This window comes from Quercus suber, unplaced genomic scaffold (genome assembly GCF_002906115.3).
Source record: "Quercus suber isolate HL8 unplaced genomic scaffold, Cork oak 2.0 scaffold_617, whole genome shotgun sequence".
NCBI lineage: Eukaryota > Viridiplantae > Streptophyta > Magnoliopsida > Fagales > Fagaceae > Quercus > Quercus suber.
Genome location: NW_027070060.1, coordinates 236,202 through 259,247, shown reverse-complemented (window position 1 = coordinate 259,247; position 23,046 = coordinate 236,202). Strand labels below are relative to the sequence as shown.

Genomic DNA, 23,046 nt, shown 5'->3' with positions numbered 1-23,046 from the left:
TTCACATCAAAACCTGTAATATTCAATAAGATTCAAGCCTATTAGCTTTTGACGAAATTGGCTAATGTAATGACGTGTATGACTTAACACCATGAGCTCCATCACTTATCACCAACCTCCAACCCACAAGGCCATTCGTTGAATGATACAAATCACGATGATGACAACAACAAAAGAAGGCTCAAATAATAACTATAAATAATAATAAAAAGGGTCAAATAGATAAGTATATGAATTGCAAAAATTACTAGAAATCGCTATTGACCCTTATTCCATTGGTATTGACAGAAACCTCAGTGGAAATTGCCTTCTTGTTTCTCCATGATATAATTCTCACACATGCTCTACATTGAATTGTGAAAAAGAAAAAAGAGACTGAGAAAAAAGAAAAATAAATAAAAGGCTTGTGTGGCTGCATGCAACTCTTTTAAGAAGAGTAACTGAATATTGCGGAAATGTTTATCCTTCCTCTCGGACCTCTCTTGATATTGGCTTATATCATTCTTTCTTTCAATCGTTCTTTCCAATATCTGAACCCTTTCATGAACCAATAGTATGCTTAATGCTTGTTGACACTTGTGAACAAGGACAGAGCTATTTTTAGTATTACGCTAAAGTTTAACCAATGAGCTATTTTTAGTCCTAAAGTTTATAGTGATCTCTTTTAGTAACTAAAAACTGATAGGTCATCACTCCATAAAGACTAAAAACGATTACTTTAATGTTGTTGGGGAATATAATCTATCACTTTAAGTATTTTAGAGACTAAAAAATGATCAATTTAAATTTTATAGAGACTAAAAGTGATTGTTTTAAAGTTCAAGGGCTAAAATCGCTCATGAGCTAAAGTTTAACGAGGTATATTGGCCAAATTAGATATTAGTGACCTTTGTGCTTGAATGAGTTTCTACTTCCTAGCACCTTGTGTTCAGATAGCTGAAATTAATTGCATTATTTTTTAAATAAGGGGATGGTTGCAAGTTTGTTAGACCCAAAAGACTGAGATCGTGTTGAAATGGTTCTTAAGTATATCAAAGACAGTGATATTCACCGATGGAGCTTACCAGATATTAGGGCGTTTAATATTGGAATTGATCAAGGGCACTCAATGTTGAACTGCATCACTAATCCATACATGTATGAACAGGTTTGGCAGTTCTAAATCTGATGCGTATTTCTTTTCTTTTTTCCCTAAATATACATTTCTGGATAATTTTTTACAATCATTATTGTAGGTTAATTGTATGGTTTGGTACTTCCTGTTTGCTATTGGTTGAATGCTAACTTGGCCTTCAGATTGAAAATGGAGAAAGTGTTGGGTTTTAATTATTTTCTTTTAAAGGAGAAAGAATAAAAGAAAATTGGATTTGAATGCTACAGACTCAGATGTTGGCTTTTGAAGGATGTGCATTTCAAGTGTAACTAAGCCCAATGGCTTTATTGGGCATATATTGCTAATTCTTGGCTCCCATATAATTTAAGACTTTTAGTATCAAAATTTAAAAATAGCAATTATTAAATCATTATCTCATCAGAAGACAAGCTCAAGGGTTTGTAATTTTACATTTTCAATTTTCTGTGACACTTAAAATATATATATATATATATATTTCTGTGACTGCTTGAAATCATGCCAGGTTTTTTTTTTTTTTTTTTTTTCAGGATTTTTTCTGTTTTAAAGGTGACCTGATAGATATTCAAATGAACATCTATTTGAAATACATCTTGTCTTGATGCATTATCTCTAGAAGCATTATTGCAGTTAAAGCATTTATTTTCTTTTCATTCAGTATTCTATAGTTTTGATGTTTATATTGAGAAGAAGTTAAATCAATTATTGCAAGCTTCTTGAGACAAACAAGCAAAAAACACGTATTGATTTAAAATAAAAATGTGTTTAGTTTAAACTGACTTTGTCCAAATTTGGGCCTTAAATTCGCTATTATTTGAGCCTATTTTATTACTACAGGGTTTTGTGTCTCTCGAAGTCGGAATCTATTCCTGTTCGGCCCCCCCCCCCCCTTGCTTCTGGTTTTGTTTCGTGGATGAAGTTTCTTAACCTGGTATGGATAATTTCTGTTGCAGTTACTGGAGTTAAGTTCTGTGGATTTAATTTCTAAGGGAAACGCTTATATCAACTCTTGCCAGAATGTTGCAGATAAATTTCTAAATAAGGTTTTCAAAGTTCTCTTGGGCAGAGGATTTTATGGGGAGTGTCTGGTAATAATAACTCACTACATTTTGGATTTTTATGCTATAATATAAATCCTACTTTACTTAATCAGCTGCATGTGCAATATGGATGGCTTTGTTTCTGATCTGGCTTTTCAAGACCTTTTTTCCATCCATATCAGTCTGCCTAACATGGAACTATTCAATGCCTTTGAATTATTATGATTTACATAAAACACTTAAAATGTGACACCTTTTCTACAATGCATTTTAAGCAAATTTTTATTCCCTCATTGTTATTTTTAGGGAGTTAGAGTGGACGGGAATTCCAATTTAAGTGATGAAATTGGCAAGCAACTTGGTGTAAAGAGTGCTGCAGCAGGTCTAAGGTAATATGATTGAAGTGCACATGGAGGCATATTTATATATATAATAGTAATAATAATTATGTAAGGATATGTGAAGTGGGTAAGATTTGCATGAGAAATATATGCTAACAGTCCATATATATTTGGAATGTTTTAGGGGATCTTAACATATTTCAGCATTTATTCATTATATTCTGGAATTATTTGGAACTATCAAAGATGTGAAATAAATTCAATTTTCTATCATCTGATGAAAATATCAGAACATATTGGAGAACCTTGAGTTTCCTATGGCTTAAGATCTATTTGGAAGGGTAGTTTGAGTTGCCTGGGTCTCAACTGAAGTGGACAATCATACTCTCTTCTGCCTTGGTAGTGGTTGCCTGGGGTGAAGCCTTGCCTCATGCTAGTATAAAAACTATTTATTCAGGGATTTCAAAACTAGATATTTTTCAGGTTTTCCTTTTAGTGTGTACAATACTTTGAGAGGAAAGGCAAGCACTGCATAAGAATTATTATCGGGACACCTTTTCATATGTAGACTAGTAACATGCATGGTTTAAGCATATAATACCACTTTGATGCTTGGGTGGATTGCCATTAAAAAAGCTTCCTCTTGATTTTTTGGTTGCCAATGAGCTGCAAAAGCAGAGTGACAAGACCTACTGGATGCATGTGTGACTTACTAGTAAAAAAATGATGTTTTAGTTGTTTCCTTTCATTTGCCATCAATTAAATCATCTCTTTTAAACTACAATGTTTTATCAATTGTGGTGTTAGCATAATGATGTCTGTGGTATTTGATTATAATTTATAGTTTAAGCATATCTTTTTTGAGAACAAGGGAAAGAATTTATATTCACTTAGGTTTTTCCTTGGCAATGCTTTGGTTAGGAAGTTTAATCAGGTATGTATAAACTATGACACTTGGAGAAACTGGTAAAGAATCGCACTTTAATGCTTGGGTGAAATGCCATTAAAAACATGTCCTATATTTACTTTTATGGTTGTCAATGAGCTTTATCTGAGATGACACATCCTCCCCTTGTAAAATAAGGTAGAGGGTGAGATCATGGTATAACTTATACCAATATTAAAAGGAAAAAAAAAAAGATATGTTTCTGGTTTTTTCAGTTCATTTACCATTAACTAAATCATCTCTTCTAAACTACAATGTTTTGTCCATTTTGGTGTTAAGATCTTGATTTCATTGGTGCCAAGAGTTTTGTGGTTCATTGGCATTGCTTGGTCTCCCCCCCCCCCCAAACCTGAGTTCAAATCTCCCCTTCCCAACTTCTTGTCAGCCAAAAAAAATAATGTAATTTGTATTTGATTATACATTTGTTGTTGTCTTTCTCTATTGGTGGTGTCAGGCCTATAGGAGCTGTTGTATACATGCAACGAAATAATCTTAAAATGTGCTTGAGAAGTATTGACAGTGCCACTGATACCTCTGAAGTTGCAAAGGTTTGCATCTATCCATTAAACCATGGCTCATTTCTTTTTCTTTTTCTTTTTTATTTCTTTTTTTTCATAATGGAATAATTTAGACTAAATTATTGGGTCCACATCTTGGAACATGAAGGCATATGGTGGAGGAGGTTCCCCAAGTTCCAGTTCCTTCATCATAAGGATGGATGAGTATAACCAGTGGCTTTCAGTAAATTCATCATGAGCATGTCAAGGTGTGAAACACTATCATTCAATATTTTATGCCATTGGACATTGTTAAATTACCATGCCTTCTTCTTTATAATATTTCTCTTTATGACATATTAAGACCATGCAAAAGTTTTCTGACTCCAATTTTTGGTATTAGCATTGGATAATTGCCAACATCGTCATACAATACATAAAACTGTTACCTTTGAAGCAGGCTTATATCTGAATTCTTCATATTAGCATTCAATAATTTCCCCAAAATCTGAAGGCAGCGAATTGAGCATTTTTCCATGGCTGCATCACACAGTCTCTTCTTCCCTCTCTCAAACTGTTGCTTACTTCTGTAGAAACAAAAGCAAAGAAGGTGCTTCATTGGTTCTTGTCTTTCTTTTCTGACTCCAATTTTTGGTTTTAGCATTTAATTAACTAAGAGTGGAAAGTTTAAAGCCCCCTCTAACTACGATACTCTCAAAGGATCCATAGGAGTTCAATTTCCATGGAGGAGCATATGAAGTGTTAAGGTACCTCGTAAGATCATTATCTTAGCTTACACAGTAGCATTAGGTAAATACTAATGGTGGGTAATCTTGGGAAATATCACATTATGAATTTGGATTGGTGTTGCATGTGAAAGAGCAATGGAGAGATTGTAGATCATCTTGGTATCGTCCACCACAGGATTGGGAGGAAGTCTCTTTTGATCAGTTTATGGCCATTGTTTACTCTAGGAAAGTGCGGGGGGTTGGCCCTGATAAGGTTTGTTGGAAGCCAGCAAGGAGTAGAGGTTTTGAGGCTAGAAGTTTCTTTCTTTCTACCCCCTACTATCTCCTTCCCTTGGAGGTTGGTGCGACAATCGAAGGTCCCTCCAAGGGTGGCTTTCTTTTCATGGTCAGCCTCTTTAGGTAAGATTCTTACAACTGATAATCTTCGCAAAAGGAGTATTATTGTTCTTGATTGGTGCTACATGTGTAAGAGGTGTGGGGAGTCGGTGGATCATCTTCTACTTCATTGCCCCCATAGCTTTTGAGTTGTGGTCTTTGGTGTCTTGTTTGTTTGGACTCCATTGGGTTATGCCACTTAAGGTACTTGAGGTGTTTGAGTCTTCGCAAGGTAAATTCGGACAACTTCGCAGTATAATTTTTTGGAGACTTGTGCCCCATTGCTTGATGTGGTGTATTTGGAGAGAGAGGAATGCTAGATGCTTTGAGGGATGTGAGTGCTCCTTACTAGAGATCAAGTCTTTCTTCTTGCATACTCTACTTGTTTGGAGTGTGGCTTTGTCACATTGTTCTTGTTTTTCTCTTCCTGGTTTACTTGATCATTGTAATTTTGGTTTTTGATTTTTGCCCCCACTAGACATCACCAATGTACTCGGGTTTGCTATTTTTTTCTTAATAAAAATTTTTCGTTACCTATAAAAAAAGAAAAAAAAGAAAAAAGATCATCTTGTTTTGCATTGCTCGGTGGCAAGTAACCTGTGGTCATTTGTATTTACTCTCTTTAGGGTTTCTTGAGTCATGCCAAAGAGGTTCTTTTTTTTTTTTTTGCTCCAGTTGTACACATCTAGTGTAACCTGGTATTGTTCTTTTTTATTTTTTATCAATAAATTTTACTTCCCAAAAAAAAAAAAAAAGAGTTATGCCAAAGGCAAGATTCAGATATTGGATTGTTGGCAAGGAAATTTGAATCATTGTAGGCATTTGAAGAGTCAGAAGGCTTCTCCCCTTGTGTGTGTTACAGATCATTTGGCAAGAGAAGAATAGTAGAACTTTTGACTGTGTTGATCGATCTAATTAAGTAATTAAGCAAATGATGTTGCAATCCTTATTTGAGCGGATGACTATATTGCACAGCATCCCCTTGTCTTCTTGAATACACCATCAAACAACTAACTCTGATTCATTCAATGTAATTAATTAGAATCTCTAATATCTAATTTCTTTACTTATAAAAGAAAATATAGCTTCAAATATTTGTGCATTACATTCCATCCATAAAAAGCAAAGGAAACATGAGGGATCAACTTTCCCAACTAATCAATTTTCCTGAGCTGGAAATGGCTGCTCCATCTGGATGCAGCTAGCATCTCATAAAAAATTGTATAATGTGGTGTGCTCAACACAACACATCCCCCATATTCTTGTTGTGGTGTGCTTCAAATATTTGTGCATTAAATTCCATCCATAAAAAGCGAAGGAAACATGAGGGATCAACTTTCCCAACTAATCAAGTTTTCCTGAGCTGGAAATGACTGCTCCAGCTGGATGGAGACAGCATCTCATAAACAATTGCGTAATGTGGTGTGTGCTCAACACAACCCTTCCCATACTTGGACTTGCCCCATTTTGTGCGTTTTAAAAAGAAATTTAAGTTATTTTGCTCATAGTAATATTGTAATATTAATGATTTGGATTCCCTATATAGAGATCCTAACGAGTTGTTTATTTATGGAAAGATCTTTGCAACAATATATACTCAAATGTAAAGGATAATTTGTATAAAATACTACAATCCATATAATACATGAAATGCCCACCATTTCAAATCCTACCATCATAGTAATTGCTACCGTTATGTTGTTTGACATTAGAAGTGAAATCATGACTGAAGCAAACAGGCATCAGTTCAATGGACAACCATCAATCACTATGCCCTTGGCTGTTGGACATTGTGCTAATGGACAATGTTCACCATCGGTACCCCACCAAGTCAAACCTTTCCCTTCCATGCCCACTGATAAATACAATAGCACTCCCATGAAAGCCACTCCAGCATCCAGTGCTGCTGAAAGAATGTAATTGTATCTCTGCCACCATTGCTTTCGGTAACGAAAGATGAAAAAATTGAAAATTGTTCCAACAATAATCCATGCATTGTAGTTCACTGGTGTTGCTGGCGGCATCATTGCTGTTGCTCCCAGAAGGACTGGAAGGTTGATCAGGGGAATCCAAGATTGCTTGGGGAATGATTTATGCAATAGCCAAACAATCACTGGCCCTATTGCACCTCCAAGGAAGAACCAATTCATTGCCTCATAGTTTCCAAGAGGTCCAAAGATACGTCTCGGTCCTACTAGACCCCAAATAACAGATGCATCAAAGAAGACTCGGTCTCCAGGGCATGTCCAGGGACTGTCAGTGGGTCTAGAGTTGTCATTCCTAGAGGTTTTTGCATTCCCAAATGCTTCCAGTATATAATTTGTCCAAAGGATTTCAGACTCTATCCCATAACTGCCACCACCAAGAGCAATCAAGTATTGCATTACAATTTCAGTTGTCTCAGTTTTTCCAGCTCCACTTTCGCCACTGTAAGAAATCAGAAAGAGTAAGAGAGAGAGCCCTCACTAATGGAACCTTGAAACCTTCATAAAGAAAGGACCTGAGTACCCAATTTGTATATCTAACTTCCTAGTTCCAAGTAGCACATTAACTAAGGAAATGTTAATCAAATAAAAAAAATATTTAATAATAGCAAATCTAACTCTTAGTTCAGTTATCAGAGAGAATCAAGCAAATGAAAGGAAATGTTAATCAAAGAAGCAACTTTCAATAATTTTCCTTTTCACATTCCCAAGAACCAAACATATTAAAAGAACACTATGAACAAACATAAATAGAAAAATGTGATTTTGCTCTTTACCATTGGTTGGGTCAGTGAGCCCAACACAAAACGTGGTAGTAAAATCAACACCAACCCAATACTAACCACCACACATAAACCCTTGTTCATGCAACCCATTGCCTTAGCATAACCCACTTCAAAAATCCCAGCTTTCTTTTTTAGCAGAGCAGAGTTTTGTAGTCTTGCTTAAAGATGATTCCAATCTATTTGAACACATAGCACTTAACACATAATTGCGTTTGCTCCCTAAGAGCCTAATATTTGAATAGTTTTCTTTTTGTTTTCTTCATTATTTCATCAACCAAAGCCTTCATTTAATTAAAAAAAAAATATAAAGAATATTCAAATTAAAAGCTAACTCAATTCGATACCCTCAAAAACCCTAATACCCAACTCAAAATCATTTTTTTCTAGCATTTTTTTCATCAATCAAACACACCATTTAACAGCAGCAACGATGACAGTTCAAATTAAAATCTCAATACCCACAGTTTCTAATACCTCAAAAACAAAAGAACCTAACACCTAACACCCAAATAAAAGTCTTTTTTGAACTACTTCATTTCAGACTAGTTACGATAGTTTCAAAATAAACCCACCAAAACAAAGCAATTAAATAGTAAGATATTTCACAACGTTTTCAGTTAAGCACAATTAGAATAGATTAACCCACCAAAGCAATTGAACGGCATCTGTATGACTTTTTTTTTTCTTTTTCAAAAGACCTCAGTCTAGTCCACTTAGAATTATTTCATGTTGAATCATATAACGAGTTCCATTCCATACCTAACACCCATATGAGAGAGCAATGATATGCAGCCATATGAGAGAGTAGTGATATGCAGCCAACACTGATCATTTGGAAATTAGAGTTTTACCTTCATTGATTGACAGAATGCTGAAAGGAGTTCATCATTGAGAAAATGCGAGAGAATATCTGCTTCTTGGTTCGCCCCCAGAATCGAGAGAAGATTTGCTTCTTTGTTTTAGGTCTATTTTTGGCTTTTATACGGTAACTTGCTCTACCGGTAATAGGTTTTTCACTTAATATAAATCCACGGTCAGGATTAAATCCATGAAAATGGACGGCCAAGACTTGCGGGGGTACCGTACCCACTAGGGGTACCGAAGAACAACCCATATATATATATATATATATATTTGTGCATTACATTCCATCCATAAAAAGCAAAGGAAACATGAGGGATCAACTTTCCCAACCAATCAATTTTCCTGAGCTGGAAATGACTGCTCCAGCTGGATGCAGCTAGCATCTCATAAAAAATTGTATAATGTGGTGTGCTTAACACAACACATCCCCCATATTTGTGTTGTGGTGTGCTTCAAATATTTGTGCATTACATTCCATCCATAAAAAGCGAAGGAAACATGAGGGATCAACTTTCCCAACTAATCAAGTTTTCCTGAGCTGGAAATGACTGCACCAGCTGGATGGAGATAGCATCTCATAAACAATTGTGTAACTTGGTGTGTGCTCAACACAACCCATCCCCATACTTGGGCTTCCCCATTTTGTGCGTTTTAAAAAGAAATTTAAGTTATTTTGCTCATAGTAATATTGTAATATTAATGATTTGGATTCCCTATATAGAGATCCTAATGGGTTGTTTATTTATGGAAAGATCTTTGCAACAAATATATACTTAAATGTAAAGGATAATTTGTATAAAATACTACAATCCATATAATGCATGAAATGCCCACCATTTCAAATCCTACCATCATAGTAATTGCTACCATTATGTTGTTTGACATTAGAAGTGAAATCATGACTGAAGCATACAGGCATCAGTTCAATGGACAACCATCAACTACTATGCCCTTGGCTGTTGGACATTGTGCTAATGGACAATGTTCACCATCGGTACCCCACCAAGTCAAACCTTTCCCTTCCATGCCCACTGAAAAATACAATAGCACTCCCATGAAAGCCACTCCAGCATCCAGTGCTGCTGAAAGAATGTAATTGTACCTCTGCCACCATTGCTCTCGGTAACGAAGGATGAAAAAATTGAAAATTGTTCCGACAATAATCCATGCATTGTAGTTCACTGGTGTTGCTGGCGGCATCATTGCTGTTGCTCCCAGAAGGACTGGAAGGTTGATCAGGGGAATCCAAGATTGCTTGGGGAATGATTTATGCAATAGCCAAACAATCACTGGCCCTATTGCACCTCCAAGGAAGAACCAATTCATTGCCTCATAGTTTCCAAGAGGTCCAAAGATACGTCTCGGTCCTACTAGACCCCAAATAACAGATGCATCAAAGAAGACTCGGTCTCCAGGGCATGTCCAGGGACTGTCAGTGGGAAGAAGTTCATCCTGGCATATATTCGTAATAGAGGTCAACAACCACCATGCCACTGCAAGATTGATGGTTCCAGCCAGAATTGTTCCGATTAACTAGACAAACACATGGGCCAATGCAGCAGCAGAGTAGAAAATATTAGTAATTATGCGGCGGGAAGTGTTCAAAAATAGTTTATAGATATTGGATGGTTAAGGATCATTAAATTGTGATTCTAATGTAATGAAGTTTTGTGAAAACTCATCACACACATCTAGTCGGCTTTGCTTCTTTTCAATAGTAAGTTTATAATGATGCAGTGTCAAATATTCAACTTACTTGCCATTATCACCTACCCCCCCCCCCCCCAAAAAAAAAAAAAAAAAAAAAGGGGATAAAGAATGGCATAGCTTGATGGTTGATAGACTTTGATTCCTGATCCTGAATTTGGCTATTAATAACTATGTTATAGAAGTCATATTACTAAATTTTTTTCCAGATATAAAAAAGATCTCATATCTGAATAATTGTAAACTGATGTATTAACTTATTTTCCTTAAATTTTGATTTATAGATAGTAGAAAATAAATTTGTACCTGAACTAGGAACATTGATCTTGGGGGAATCTTCATGTGATATCCTAGCTTGAAATCACTGAGGAAGGAGACAGCTTGAGCCATGCTCATATAACCAAAGGTTTTGAAGCACACATTGGCTATTGGTCTTCCCGGGTATATCAAACCCATTGCATACTCTGTGATAATGTTTAGCCCTGGTGTCTGTATTTAGAACATTATATAATTAATGAGATATTAACAAATTATATGTAGATCATGGAATTGAATTAAATTCTTATTTTAATGCCTGAGTTAAAGAAATCTAAAATAAAACAACCTTAAACTATAGATTCTGGAAATGTGATCTAGTAGCTCCATCCAAGTGGAAATGGTTTAATTTAAAATAGCTAGTTGTTTGATGCTACGTGAAATTATAGAAGATTGTCATTAAACTTGGTATGGTATCTTAAATTATATAGGACATATGGAAAAGTATGTCTGAAATGACACAGCTTGCATGACAGGGGCCAACTAATCGAGATCAGGCATTACTAATGATTTTAGTATATAAATTCAAGGGTAAACTACGTATTTAGTCCCTATTCTATACACCATATTTCAATTTGGTCCCTAACCTTTCAATTGTGTCAATTTGGTCCCTATCTTTTCAATGTTGTGTCAATTTAGTCCTTAATATTATTTTTAGGATGAAAATTAATGACTCGTCTAATGGCCAAAATAAAAAAATTAGACTTTGTTGATGCGACAATACACAAAAATTTTATTTGTTTTACCTCTGTTTCTGCAAGAAAAAAAAAAAAAAAAGCTGGAAAAAGTATTTTCTCAATAACCTGGTTTGTTGTGGCAGTTATAATGCTGATTGGAAGAGTAAAAGTAAAGGCCATAGCTGCAGCAAAGAGAAGTCCCCACCATGGCATCTGAACTTGATTATTTAAAAATATGCAGAGTGCAAGGGAAACTGCCATTGTCACAACAAGCAACGAGTAAAACCACCAGGAAGGTATGTCCTTGTATCTCTTCATCAATTTGGTATGGATATCCTCCTTGCCCTTATAAGAAGCACGATACCTCTCGTAGATTTCCCTGCCCGTATAAGTGTAGATGAAACTTGACTTTACTAAATAACTTCAAAAAATATCAGAACCTTAAGAACTTGATAATAGAGAAGGGTAGTTTTTTTCATTGATTACTTTAAAAGAGGTTTGTATTGTTTAACATTTTGCGTCTCACTTTGAAAAGAAATTATTGGTCTTAAATTCTAAAGCCATTTTGTATTCGAAAGCTTATGCCATTTTTGTTATGTGGAAAAAATCCAGGGCACGCTAAATACTTTTTGACTGTCTTGGTAAATTAATGATTCTGGCTGTGTAAATAGTTCTCACAGAATTATTTTGCTAACTTAAACAAATAGCATTCTTACCATATTTGAAAACAATCAAAGAACTGTGAACATCAAACCATCTGAGAATCAATTGGGAATATACCTGCCGTAGAATAGTGCCACATGTGTGAGCGTGGATGCAATTGTGGCAAATCCAAAGCCATAAGTGAGAGAAAAAAGCATGCTTAAATGAATCCGTCCTTGCTCCTCATAGTTGGATAGATTTATCTCAAACTTGTCATTTACAATAGCTGATATGTTGTAGGCTTGACCTTGGGCTGTAAACAAGTGTGATGAAAAAATAGGAAATCTCCTTGCACCGTACAAGTCTAACCTCCAGTATCCTATTGGGATTGCAACATAGACTGTCAAAAAGTAGCCAGCAAAAACGTTGACAATAGAAAAGAAAGGGCTGACGAGGGGGCTTGATAAGAAAGATGCCACAGCAGACCAGTCAAGTGTTAGGGCTCCAAGTCCAAGGCCTCTCATGCCTGAACCTATCTGCTGGGCTGTGACCGACTTGGAGAATACCCAGCAGACCCATGATATGCTTGTGAGTGTTGTAAAGAGGTACCCTGGAACCAGATACCATGAGAAACTGCAAATTAGTGCAATTAGGAAGAACTTTGCTCGTGACATGCGCCGCTTTTCATTTTCATGCAAAGCCCTGCATAAATCATAATTTTATATCAATGAAGGTTTTTTTTTTTTTTTTGTGGGTGCATCATAATTAAACAGTTTATAACAAGATGAGGCGCTTTTCATTTTTACGGCATGAAGCTTGTAACAACACAGCCTTAGTGTGACATTCATTCTTAATTTCCTGAATTTGCAAATTCTTTGTTATTCTACTCTATTACACATCAATGAAGTATTGATACACTACTCTTTTTGTGACAGTGATTGCGCTGTATTCGTGTCATGGAATAAAAATTCAGGTTTACTACTGATATTATTACAGTTGGTGTAAAAACTAAAAACCGGTAAGAGGATTGGCTGTCTCACATGCATGCATGATGCATGGTGGCCTGATTGTGTGGTTAAGAGCATCAAGGCATGATAAGGAGACACATACAGAAAGATATCACTCAGTATCCATGTAGTAGCCTTTACTCTCTTTTAATTGATCAACTGCCACTTTGACGGTATCGCAGTTCGTTCCACATGATCCATTTAATTTAGAACTGTTAAAATGCCCACTTGCTCTCTCTTTTTGGATCAGATTTTACTTAGTTTGGACAAGTTGGTGCAATTTTAGATCGATTTCGAGACGACTATATTGAATTTATGAATCAGGGACGGAACCAGGATTTGAACCTGGGGGGCCAAAGCTTAAAACAATTTTTTTTTTTTAATTTATATATATCTAAAAGCTGAAGCGTAGCATTTATTGTTGCTACGCTCCAGTTAAAACACATCAGCGTCCACCTCATTATCATTTTCTTTTTCCAATTTTCCTATAATTATTTTTAACATTTACTTTTTATTTTATTTTAATATTTACACTTTGTCCAACCTTTCTCCACCCTTACCTTTTCATCTTTCCACTACCCTCTACATAAATATTATTCCTCTTCTTTTTACCTCCCCACTACCCTCTACATAAATATTATTATTCTTCTTCTTTCTCTTCATCTTCCTTTAATTTGTCTCTTCTCATTCACACTCTCTTATTATAAATTTGTAACTATCTATTCCATTCTATGCATGGTTTTCTTTAACAAAAAAGGTTCTCTCTCTCTCTCTCTCTCTCTCTCTCAATTTTTCGATGAATTTTTTATACATTCTTCTATTTATGACAAATTACTAATCTTTGAGAATTTTTTTTTCTACACTAGAATCATTATGCTCATTTTCTCACTTAATTTAATCGGGTTGTTTGCCGGAAATCAAAAAAATGTTCTCTCTCTCTTTCTCTCTCAATTTTTCAATGAATTTTTTATACATTCTTCTATTTATGCCAAATTACTAATCTTTGGGAATTCTTTTTCTTTTTTTTACACTAGAATCATTATGCTCATTTTCTCAATTAATTTAATCGGGTAGTTTGCGAGAATTCAAGTAAAACTAGACAATAAGGAATTTTACAGCATTGGAGAATGCCTGAATATATACCAGCCAAAATTTGAAAGTCAGCAAATTAGTGGAGCTATGATTAAGCTTCAAACGGGATTGATGGTATTGCCAATGTTCTTTAATTAGCATCCTTATTTCTATTTCTCTATACATGTTTCCTAGAATTAGTATTAGTCTCATTTTTTTTTTCCTCTATTATATTCTAGGTAAACCAAGAGTTCTTTAAAATTCCACATTGGTTAATGCCATTTAGATTTTTTTTTTAAATTGTTTTTTTTTTTCTCTTTAATTGTTAAATGTTACCCTTTTTTTGTTCTTTCTTATAACTCTAATTAATGTTGATGGTTCTTTTTTTTTTTTTTTGGTTAGTTAAGGTTGATGGTTCTTTCTTACAGAGAAAAGAAAAAATTGAAAACAATTGAATTCTGTATAAACCTATTCCTAGAGGTTGATGGTTCTTTGGCCATTGCATTGCATTTCTTAGAGGTTAAAAGATAAAGTTTGTCATTATAGGAAAACATTTTGGGTGGGGATAAGGGCGTCATTTTGTTTGCTCTAAGAGTAACAAAAGATCCTATTATAAAAGAAGCCCATAATCATATCACATGCTTATTACACTAACCATGAGCACAACCCATTATTCTCTCTCACCAAGTTTCTACTACATTTGCATTTAGCAACCTAAGATTAAAATTTATTCCCAATAGAAGACTTGTAGAATCATTTAGTTTTTATAGGAAGCTAGCCGCAAACTCGCACGATGTGTGAGAATATAAATATTATGCAATGAAGTGTAATATATAAAAAGTAACAATAACTTCAAGCATTGTCTTTTTTTCAAAAAAAAAAGAAAAGAAAAGATTTTTACACTTTTTTATTTATTTATCTTTTTATCTCTACAAATATATCATTTTATTTTATTTTTTTGTGTATTTCATCAATATATTTTAAGGTGAACCATATTTTTCTAACTTTGTTGTAGTGTGTTACATTTGCTTAATATACAACTCATCTCTTAAGGAATAAGGAAATTATCATAATAAAAAAAATTATCACAAAATTACAATGTTAACTTAACCAAAATTAAAATAAAACTAAAGAAATAAAAAATAGATTTTATAATAATTTATTAGTCAAAAAATTGGTAGGCATATTCAAATTCCTATTTCCAAAAACAACTAAGTATTAATCCAAACCAAAATTCAATCAAAATTATAAAAGGGAAAGAAAAGATGATTTGATGGGAAATTAAAAAAGCACAATCCTAAAACACATATTAAAAAAAAAACCATCAATCTTAATTTGAGTTATAAGAAAGAACAAAAATCTTTTATGTGCAATTGTTCTCTTTATTGGTATTTATTGTTATATATTTTATTTTTACTTTTTTTTTCTTCTCATCTTATGTTATTCAACATTTAAATTCAATCACATCTTCTACATCATTAAATTTTTTATATTTTCTCTCTTTTTTTATTTTTAATAATTAAACATGGAATATTTTATTTAAATTAAAATCAATACAATTTTCCTTAAAAAATTGTACTCTTTTTATTTTATTTTATTTTTACATTTACACTTTGTCCAAGCTTTTTCCTTACCTTTATCTTTTCATCTCCCCACTACCTTCTACCTTAATATCACTATTCATCTCCCCACATCTTCCATATCATTAAATTATTTATATTTTTCTCTACTTTTTATTCTAAAAAATTAAAATTTTAAAATTTTACTTAAATTCAATAAATAAAAGTGTCCTCATAAAGTGGAGTAATACTAGGGACACACTCATTCTCAAAACCAATACATCAAAGAAAAAATATAATACAAAACAAATGCCAATTGGGAAACACTAAATTAAAAAAAATGAGGATATCAAACCAAATATAATATAAAGAAACTAATAGTTATAGATATACTAACTTAAGGGTAGAAAAATTAAATGAAAAAAAAAAAAAAAAAAAAAAAAAAAATAAATTTTTTTTTTTTTTTTTTGGGAGAAAAGGAAAGGGAAAATTCATGATAAGCTAATATAAAAAACCCAATAATGCATATGCAACTAAATTATAAATAAAATCATGGGAAAGGTTTGTCTGCTTTTGAATAAAGTATATTTATTAGGCCAAAAAATAAAAACAAAAATCCAATAACAAAAAGACAGTTGAGGATGAATGAGAAAACGTACCGGAAAAGTGAAACTTGAACAAGAGTATCAGGCCACCACATATGTGCCGGCTCCACCACGTACTTCCGTAATAGCCCAGCCCAACCATATCCTAATACCTGCAAATGCAATCCACTGTGCCCGTCACCCCTAAATACATGTTCAGATAAATCACCCTTTCAAACATGTTCAAAATATGAGAGTAAAAAAATAAAAAATAAAAATAGTAAAAATTAATGTGAGTTGTTGCGGTGCAATTGCCCCCGGTGCAAATTCCCTAGTATTTTTTGCACCGGATCTCAATCCTGTTCTCCCAATAGCAAACTATGATACATCATTATTGCAAATTGCAGAATGATGGGACGGGATACCAAAAACAAAAGGTTTTTGCCTAAGCTTTTACTTTTACCCACTGCTTCCTTTTTTTTTTCTTGCTTCAATTCAATTTCCAAATCAGCAAGAAAAGTGTCCCCTAAAACACAACTCCTACCTCAAGATTCTGACACTACTAGATCAAAAAAAGAGATTCTGATACTAACATAAAAAAATTATTTTTCATATATATATATATAGTGATAACAATAATCCAAATACTTCTCGAAAAGTGTACCAAAAAAAAAACTTTTACATCCAATAAAAACACTTTTTTAAGAAAAGGGTATCATATTCACAGACAGTTAATACTATAATAGAAATTACCTGAGTAGTGATAATAAGTAGCCAAGCAGCAAAAAACGAGATATTCCTGTGGTAGAAGGCTTTGATAATATTGACAATACCAACAGCATATGCTGAGCCAGATCCGAATGCACTCCCAGCATTAGCAAAGATGGAAATGAGTACGTGCTCCTTCATGTTAAACGGACCAGGGTTCAACGAGAAGCTCCTGGATCCAAACCCAGGTATCTGAAACTTGGTCTTGGGAAGAACAGAAGCCATGAAGCGACCTATAGGGAGGGTGGCGACTTGAACAGTGATTTGAGTAATGACAAGAGGCTCAGTACGGTAGGCAAAGAACTGGTTGAGGAAGGAAAGAAGAGCACATGAGATTAGACCCAAGAACCACATCCTGAAAGTCCATATGGGGAGAGTAGGGTCGTCTGTGTTGGCCACTGTTAGCCTGACTTCTTCAATGGGACAGAGCTCCTCATCTTCGTCAATGGTGGAGATATCTTTTTCTGGGTCTGTGGGTTTGGTGGAGTTGGAGTTGGAGTTGGTGTTGTGGTATGGTGTTTGTATGTTTAGTGTATCCATGGCTGTTGCTGGTGCTGCAAGTTGGATTTTGGTTTCTTTTTTGGTAGGAACTATAGGAAGGAGGTTTGGTCTTTTATTGCATGAGGATGGAAGGCTGAGAGTGCTTTTGGATTTTGATCATAGACTTTAGGGCGTTTTTTGTTGAGTGAGAAAGACTTCGTTGGTGGGGACGTGAGAATAATCATAGGACCGCCCACTGTGAAGTAAAGCTACGACCATATATTTGCCTACCACTTTTAATCCAAAACTCAGCATTTGTCATATAAACAAGTTGTGATAGGAGTTGTGATCTTAACATTTTTGTTCACACAATTTTTGTCACAATTGTACTGCATGGTTGATTGTAAACAACGGGTTGTTTGAGGGACTAAAATCCTCGTAAGAAATCAGTCACTGTTTGGGTTTTTACTTTGGACTCGTGGTTGTTTATTGTGTTTTTAGTATTCAATCAATGGTCAATGTTACACGTAATGGAATGAGAATATTGGTTGTGTCTGTTGATGCTTATGAAAAATGTGACCACCTGTTCTTTGGATTTGTGTTTGTTTGTTGGCATTTTGTCTGTTTGTCGTGGTCATTGTGTCTCACAGAGTGGACCCAAGTTTCTATTTGCTTTAAATTTTCAGTGTTTGCATGTGTTTAGTGAAACAGAATAAAAAACAAAACAGAAAATGTGGTCCTTCTATGTGTGTTGCATCCCAAAAGCAAAACAGAAACATGCAACTGTTTAATCTTTTGTTGTTTACAATTCTTTAATTGTTAATTGTATACGTGTCAAATGGTAATTTGTTATTACAAATGGATGATATTGTGAAATTGGAGGTACATTATGGGGGTGCTTTTCTGTGGAACCCTAGTTTAGAATACTTTGGAGAGAAAGTTGAAAGAGTGTATAAGGATCCTGATTTGCTTAGTTATTTTGAACTAAAAGGTATATGTGAGGAATTGGGGATTGATGAACCGTGTAGGGTTCATTATTTAGGTCCTGGGGGTAACTTGGAGCAAGACTTGAGGCTCATACAAGATGATCAAGATGTGATAGCCCTGTGCAAGCCTAATGAGGTAGGGCCAAAAGACACCATCATACTGTATGTGGAGAGTGGTAATGCTCCACTTGCAGTTGAAGTTACTGATGGTGCAGGGATTGATGTAGGAGGTGGTGCAGGGGTTGGTGTAGGAGTTGGTGCAGGGGCTGGTGCAGGGGGTGCAAGGGCTGGTGCAGGAGCTGCTACAGGAGGTGATGGTCTGGAGGAGGAGTTTGATTGGTTGAATGAAGGTCTGGAAGGAGAAGACTTTGCTGATGACATTTTTGGTGAGTCTTCTCCACCTTATCCAAACACTGATGCACCTCATCCAAATACTGATACACCTCATTATCTAAACACTGATACACCTCATCCAAACAGTAATACACCTTAGCCAAACACAGATACACCTGGACCAAGCAATGTTCCTCCTGCAAACATAGATTTAGATGAAGAGTGGGCTGAACAAGCTTTAGAGGATGATATTGCAAGTGTGAATAGTTCTGATGATGAGCAGGGTGGCAATTTGGAGTTCAATGAGAGGACTGATATGGAAAATGTTAGGTTGGCAAAAGGGATAAGGTTCCCAAACTCCCAGGTGTTTAGGAAGGCTTTGAGGGAGTATGTGATTCAGCATCACATTGATGTCAAGTGGAAGTTGAATGAGAAGAAGAAGATTTCTGTACATTGTAAGAACAGTTGTGGATGGAGGTGTTATGCCTCAATGGTGAGTGGAGAATGCACATTTGAGATCAAGACATTTTATCCTGAGTGTACCTGCCCCCTAACATTTAAAAATGGGCAAGTTACATCAGCCTATGTTGCAAAAAGGTATTTGGAGGATTTTGGTAAGAATCCTAAGTGGGAGGTCTCAGGTGTTAAGCACCATGTGATGCAAAAGATTTCTGTTGATTTAAGTCTCAATTAGGTGTATAAAGCAAGGACGGCAGCTATGGGGCTGATTACTGGGAATGAAGAGTCTCAGTATGGCCTACTTAGAGATTATGCAGAAATGATATTAAGGACAGATGTAGGAAGTAGGGTGATTCTGCAAACAGAGATGGACAATGAGAATGCACAACCCAATTTTAAAAGGATGTACATTAGGTACAATGCTCAAAAGGTTGGCTTTCTAGGTGGTTGTAGACCCTTTGTTGGGTTGGATGAATGCCACTTGAAGGGTAGGTTTGGTGGCCAATTATTGTCTGCCACTGCCAAGGATGGAAATGACAATATATTCCCAGTGGCAATGGCTGTGGTTGAGCAAGAGACAAAGGATAGCTGGATGTGATTTTTGGAGCAGTTTGCAGATGAAATTGGCAAGCCAGAGGAGCTCAATCTGGAATTTATCAGTGACAAGCAGAAGGTATTGCTTACCTTAGCTATAGACCCTTTTACATGCTTACTTGCTTTTTACATGCTTACAATGTGATGACATTAGCTTGCTTGCTTACATGCTTACTTGATTGCAAGGCCTTTTACCTACAATGGAGACTCTATTCCCAACTGTGGAGCACAGGTATTGTGTGAAGCACATATATAACAACTTCAAGCTTAACCACAAGAGCATAGAGTTGAAGAGTGTTCTGTGGAGGTGTGCTGGCACAACATCAACCAAGGAATTTGAGAGGGGGATGGACCATCTTAAGAGTTTAGATGAAGAAGTTTGGAAGTACCTGGCTAATATAGAGCCTGCCCAGTGGACCAGATCCCACTTTTCTTCAAGAGCTTTGACAGATTGTATGGTAAACAATCTGCGTGAAAGTTTTAACTCTATGATTGTGAAGACCAGAGACAAGCCCATCTTATCAATTCTGGAGTAGATCAGAGTTAGGCTTATGAGCAGGTTGTATATAAAGAAAACTGGCATAGAAAAGTATGGTGGCAAGTTGTGTCCAAGCATACAAAAAAAGTTGAAGCAGTTAAAATTAGAGTCTAAGGGTTTCTGTGCAATGCCTTCTAGGAGGTTTGTGTATGAGGTTGACAATGAGAGGGAAAGGCATGTGGTGGACTTGGTAAATAGGACATGCAGTTGTAGAGTATGGGACTTGACAGGAATCCCCTGCAAGCATGGAGTTGCAGCCATTTTTGTGAACCGTGAGAAACCAGAAGACTACACCCATCCATGCTACTACCAGGATACTTATGTGGAGACATACAAGACACTCATACCTCCCATGCTTGGCCAGTCTGAGTGGATGTCAAGTGGCCAACCCAAGCCTCTTGCACCTATTGTCCATAAGCCACCAGGCAGGCCACCCGTGAAGAAGAAAAGAGATGCTGATGAGCCGAACCCTTATAAGGTGTCTAGAGCAAACATGCCACTAAGGTGTGGAAAGTGTCACCAGGAAAGGCATAATGCAAGGGGATGCAAGGCCAATATCACTGGTGAGACAGCATGGGAGAGGAGGCAGAGATTGCAGAAAGGGAAATCTATAAGTTTTTACAAATTTTTTTTATTCAAATGCAAAATGCCAATAACTGACACTGTAAAAACATGCTCATATTTGGTTGCAGGAAAGTGGAAGGCCTTCCACACACAGACAAGGATCCTAGGCCCCCCATCTTCATCACAGACCCAATCCTCAGCTCAGCCCTCACCAACACATCAGCCTTATACTATGGCCTCATCCTTATCCAACCAAGCAGCAGGGTCACAGCCACAAGATCCAGCTCCACAGCCACAAGCTCCATGGTTAGGGCCACCAGCTCCATGGTCATAGAACCCAAGTTAGTGGTACTCTTCAGACTTCAGTTACACAGTTAGAGGAGCTCCTTGGTTCTCTTCAAGCCAGCCAGCACCACACACCCCTGTAGAAACATGGGATAGTAGAGCACCATCATCACAGGTACTGTACTTGTAGATTTGATGTTTTATTCATTGCAACTGTGATACTGGTAGCTAACATGTGAATTCTTGTACTTTGTAGCCTACAAGACCACCTGTTACCAGAGAAGGAGCTACTTTAAGAGGAAGGGTGATGCAGTTAAGGTTCAGAAATGTAGAACAAGAGGTGGAAAAGCCAGTTGTGGTGGGAGAGGCAGGGGTAGGGGCAGTAAATGAAGATTAAGTCAAGCCACTTTTGTTGCTGTGTATAATGTATTAGGGTTATGTAGTGTTAGGGTTTTATGTAGTTTGTAGACAATGGCAGGGCAGACAATGGCAACACTTTTTTATATAGCTGATCAAATACTTTTTGTATTTTTGTAAGTTTTGTAAACATTGGGCAGTTGCAACTGTTTTGGTTGTTGTACCAAATGCCTTATATTACTGGTGGTTGATGAAAGACTAAGTCAATAACACCTTAAAATATGTATACAATTTCCAACTTAATGACAGGTGTTCATAATTATTATTCTGATTATTGCAGTTTGTTATTTAAGTTATTATTATATGAGTTTGTTTATGTGTTGAATAGCAAGTGTATGTGTGCATTTGTTGTCTTTTCTTGCAACTTGACAGATTGTCATGCACTTTAAAACAACTTTCGACACAATTGTCTTCACACAATGCACTTTATGCACAAACCAACACAGTTGACAACATAAAACAAAACACTAACAGCTCACAGCTCACAAGTAGCCAATTCACTTTAAACAAAAATACCAACAACATCTAACAGAAATAACACTTTATCTTAAAAAGACATATATTATTAAGTGGCCTTACATAGTTCTCATTCTCAAAAAAATCTTTCATACTTCTATTACAATACAATTAAGGACCAGCTTATATTACAACCCATCAGGCAGACTCAATCTCATCATTCCAACATTCTCACTTGAGCCAAAACATGAAAACAACATAACCAAAATAAAAAAACACCATGACACAATTAGTGCAATTTTGCACTTTCTCTCTTGCTCTAAAGCTCTAACTGCTATCTCCTTGGCTTGAACAGAGAAAGCTCGAAACTTTCTCTCCCTCTTGGTGGCTTTTACTGCCCTATCTTGAGCAATTTCTGTCATTTGGGTAGCTTCTGCGGCTGCCTGGATAGCTTCTGCTGCTGTCTGGATAGCTTCTCTTTCCCTTTCATATGCAAGTTGCAGCTTTTGTTGCACCAAATAGGCAACTTCATTCCCACGCATACAAGTGGGATTATCAATCCATCTAAAGAAATGGCACTTGGGACCAACCTATTCATAAATTGAGTTGAACACATGATATTCCAATCTCACGTGAATCAACTAAATTAAGTAAAAGTATACTTACCTTATATCAGCTACAACCCAGAAACCATCTCCCAAAATTATCCACTGTCAAACTTGTTCTCAACACACAAGTCTCATATGCCCACTTGAACTTGAGTAATTTTCACTCGAAAAAGACATCAATTACCAACTTCCTGTGAATCAAAGCTACCATCAAAAACTTGAAATCCCAGCTCAGAACAATAAAGCAAAAATGTTGTACCTGGTGATGATTTATCTTCGAAT

The 23,046-nt window shown here is 35.8% G+C and overlaps 2 protein-coding genes across 7 annotated transcripts; one reads left to right on the top strand and one right to left on the bottom strand.

Annotated features, from left to right (window-relative positions):
• Nucleotides 1–908: 908 nt before the first annotated feature.
• LOC112016141 (uncharacterized) lies at nt 909–11,670 on the top strand. Of its 6 annotated transcripts, XR_010625712.1 has the most exons (7): nt 1,001–1,147; nt 2,086–2,220; nt 2,479–2,561; nt 3,914–4,007; nt 4,126–4,225; nt 4,417–4,566; nt 11,557–11,641. XR_010625712.1 is itself a non-coding variant. In XM_065765243.1 (6 exons), exons 1-5 carry the CDS (start codon nt 1,016–1,018, stop codon nt 4,213–4,215), a joined length of 534 nt encoding a protein of 177 aa, XP_065621315.1. In that variant the 5' UTR covers nt 1,001–1,015; the 3' UTR covers nt 4,216–4,225; nt 11,557–11,670. The 6 variants fall into 6 exon arrangements, 4 of the variants coding, with proteins under 4 accessions (XP_065621315.1, XP_065621317.1, XP_065621316.1 ...); XR_010625713.1 differs by lacking the exons at nt 4,417–4,566; nt 11,557–11,641 and adding an exon at nt 6,793–7,338 and having other exon boundaries at nt 909–1,147; nt 4,091–4,225; XM_065765243.1 differs by lacking the exon at nt 4,417–4,566 and having other exon boundaries at nt 11,557–11,670.
• Nucleotides 9,485–17,688, bottom strand: LOC112002323 (oligopeptide transporter 4). The gene is made up of 6 exons (XM_065765237.1): nt 17,030–17,688; nt 16,352–16,449; nt 12,194–12,757; nt 11,540–11,792; nt 10,728–10,910; nt 9,485–10,247 (listed from the first exon to the last, which is right to left on the bottom strand). The coding sequence occupies exons 1-6, from the start codon at nt 17,582–17,584 to the stop codon at nt 9,633–9,635; spliced, it is 2,268 nt and encodes a 755-aa protein (XP_065621309.1). The 5' UTR covers nt 17,585–17,688; the 3' UTR covers nt 9,485–9,632.
• Nucleotides 17,689–23,046: the final 5,358 nt, after the last annotated feature.

What these genes read in the sequence shown, in the direction of transcription:
- LOC112016141 (XM_065765243.1), top strand. Translation starts at nt 1,016, where the DNA reads ATGGTTCTTAAGTATATCAAAGACAGTGATATTCACCGATGGAGCTTA. An exon ending in ATCCATACATGTATGAACAG is followed by an intron (nt 1,148 to 2,085) that starts GTTTGGCAGTTC and finishes TTTCTGTTGCAG; the next exon opens with TTACTGGAGTTAAGTTCTGT. An exon ending in GATTTTATGGGGAGTGTCTG is followed by an intron (nt 2,221 to 2,478) that starts GTAATAATAACT and finishes TGTTATTTTTAG; the next exon opens with GGAGTTAGAGTGGACGGGAA.
- LOC112002323 (XM_065765237.1), bottom strand. Translation starts at nt 17,584, where the DNA reads ATGGATACACTAAACATACAAACACCATACCACAACACCAACTCCAAC. An exon ending in TAACTGCCACAACAAACCAG is followed by an intron (nt 10,911 to 11,539) that starts GTTATTGAGAAA and finishes TTCTAAATACAG; the next exon opens with ACACCAGGGCTAAACATTAT. An exon ending in GATCAATGTTCCTAGTTCAG is followed by an intron (nt 10,248 to 10,727) that starts GTACAAATTTAT and finishes GTGTTTGTCTAG; the next exon opens with TTAATCGGAACAATTCTGGC.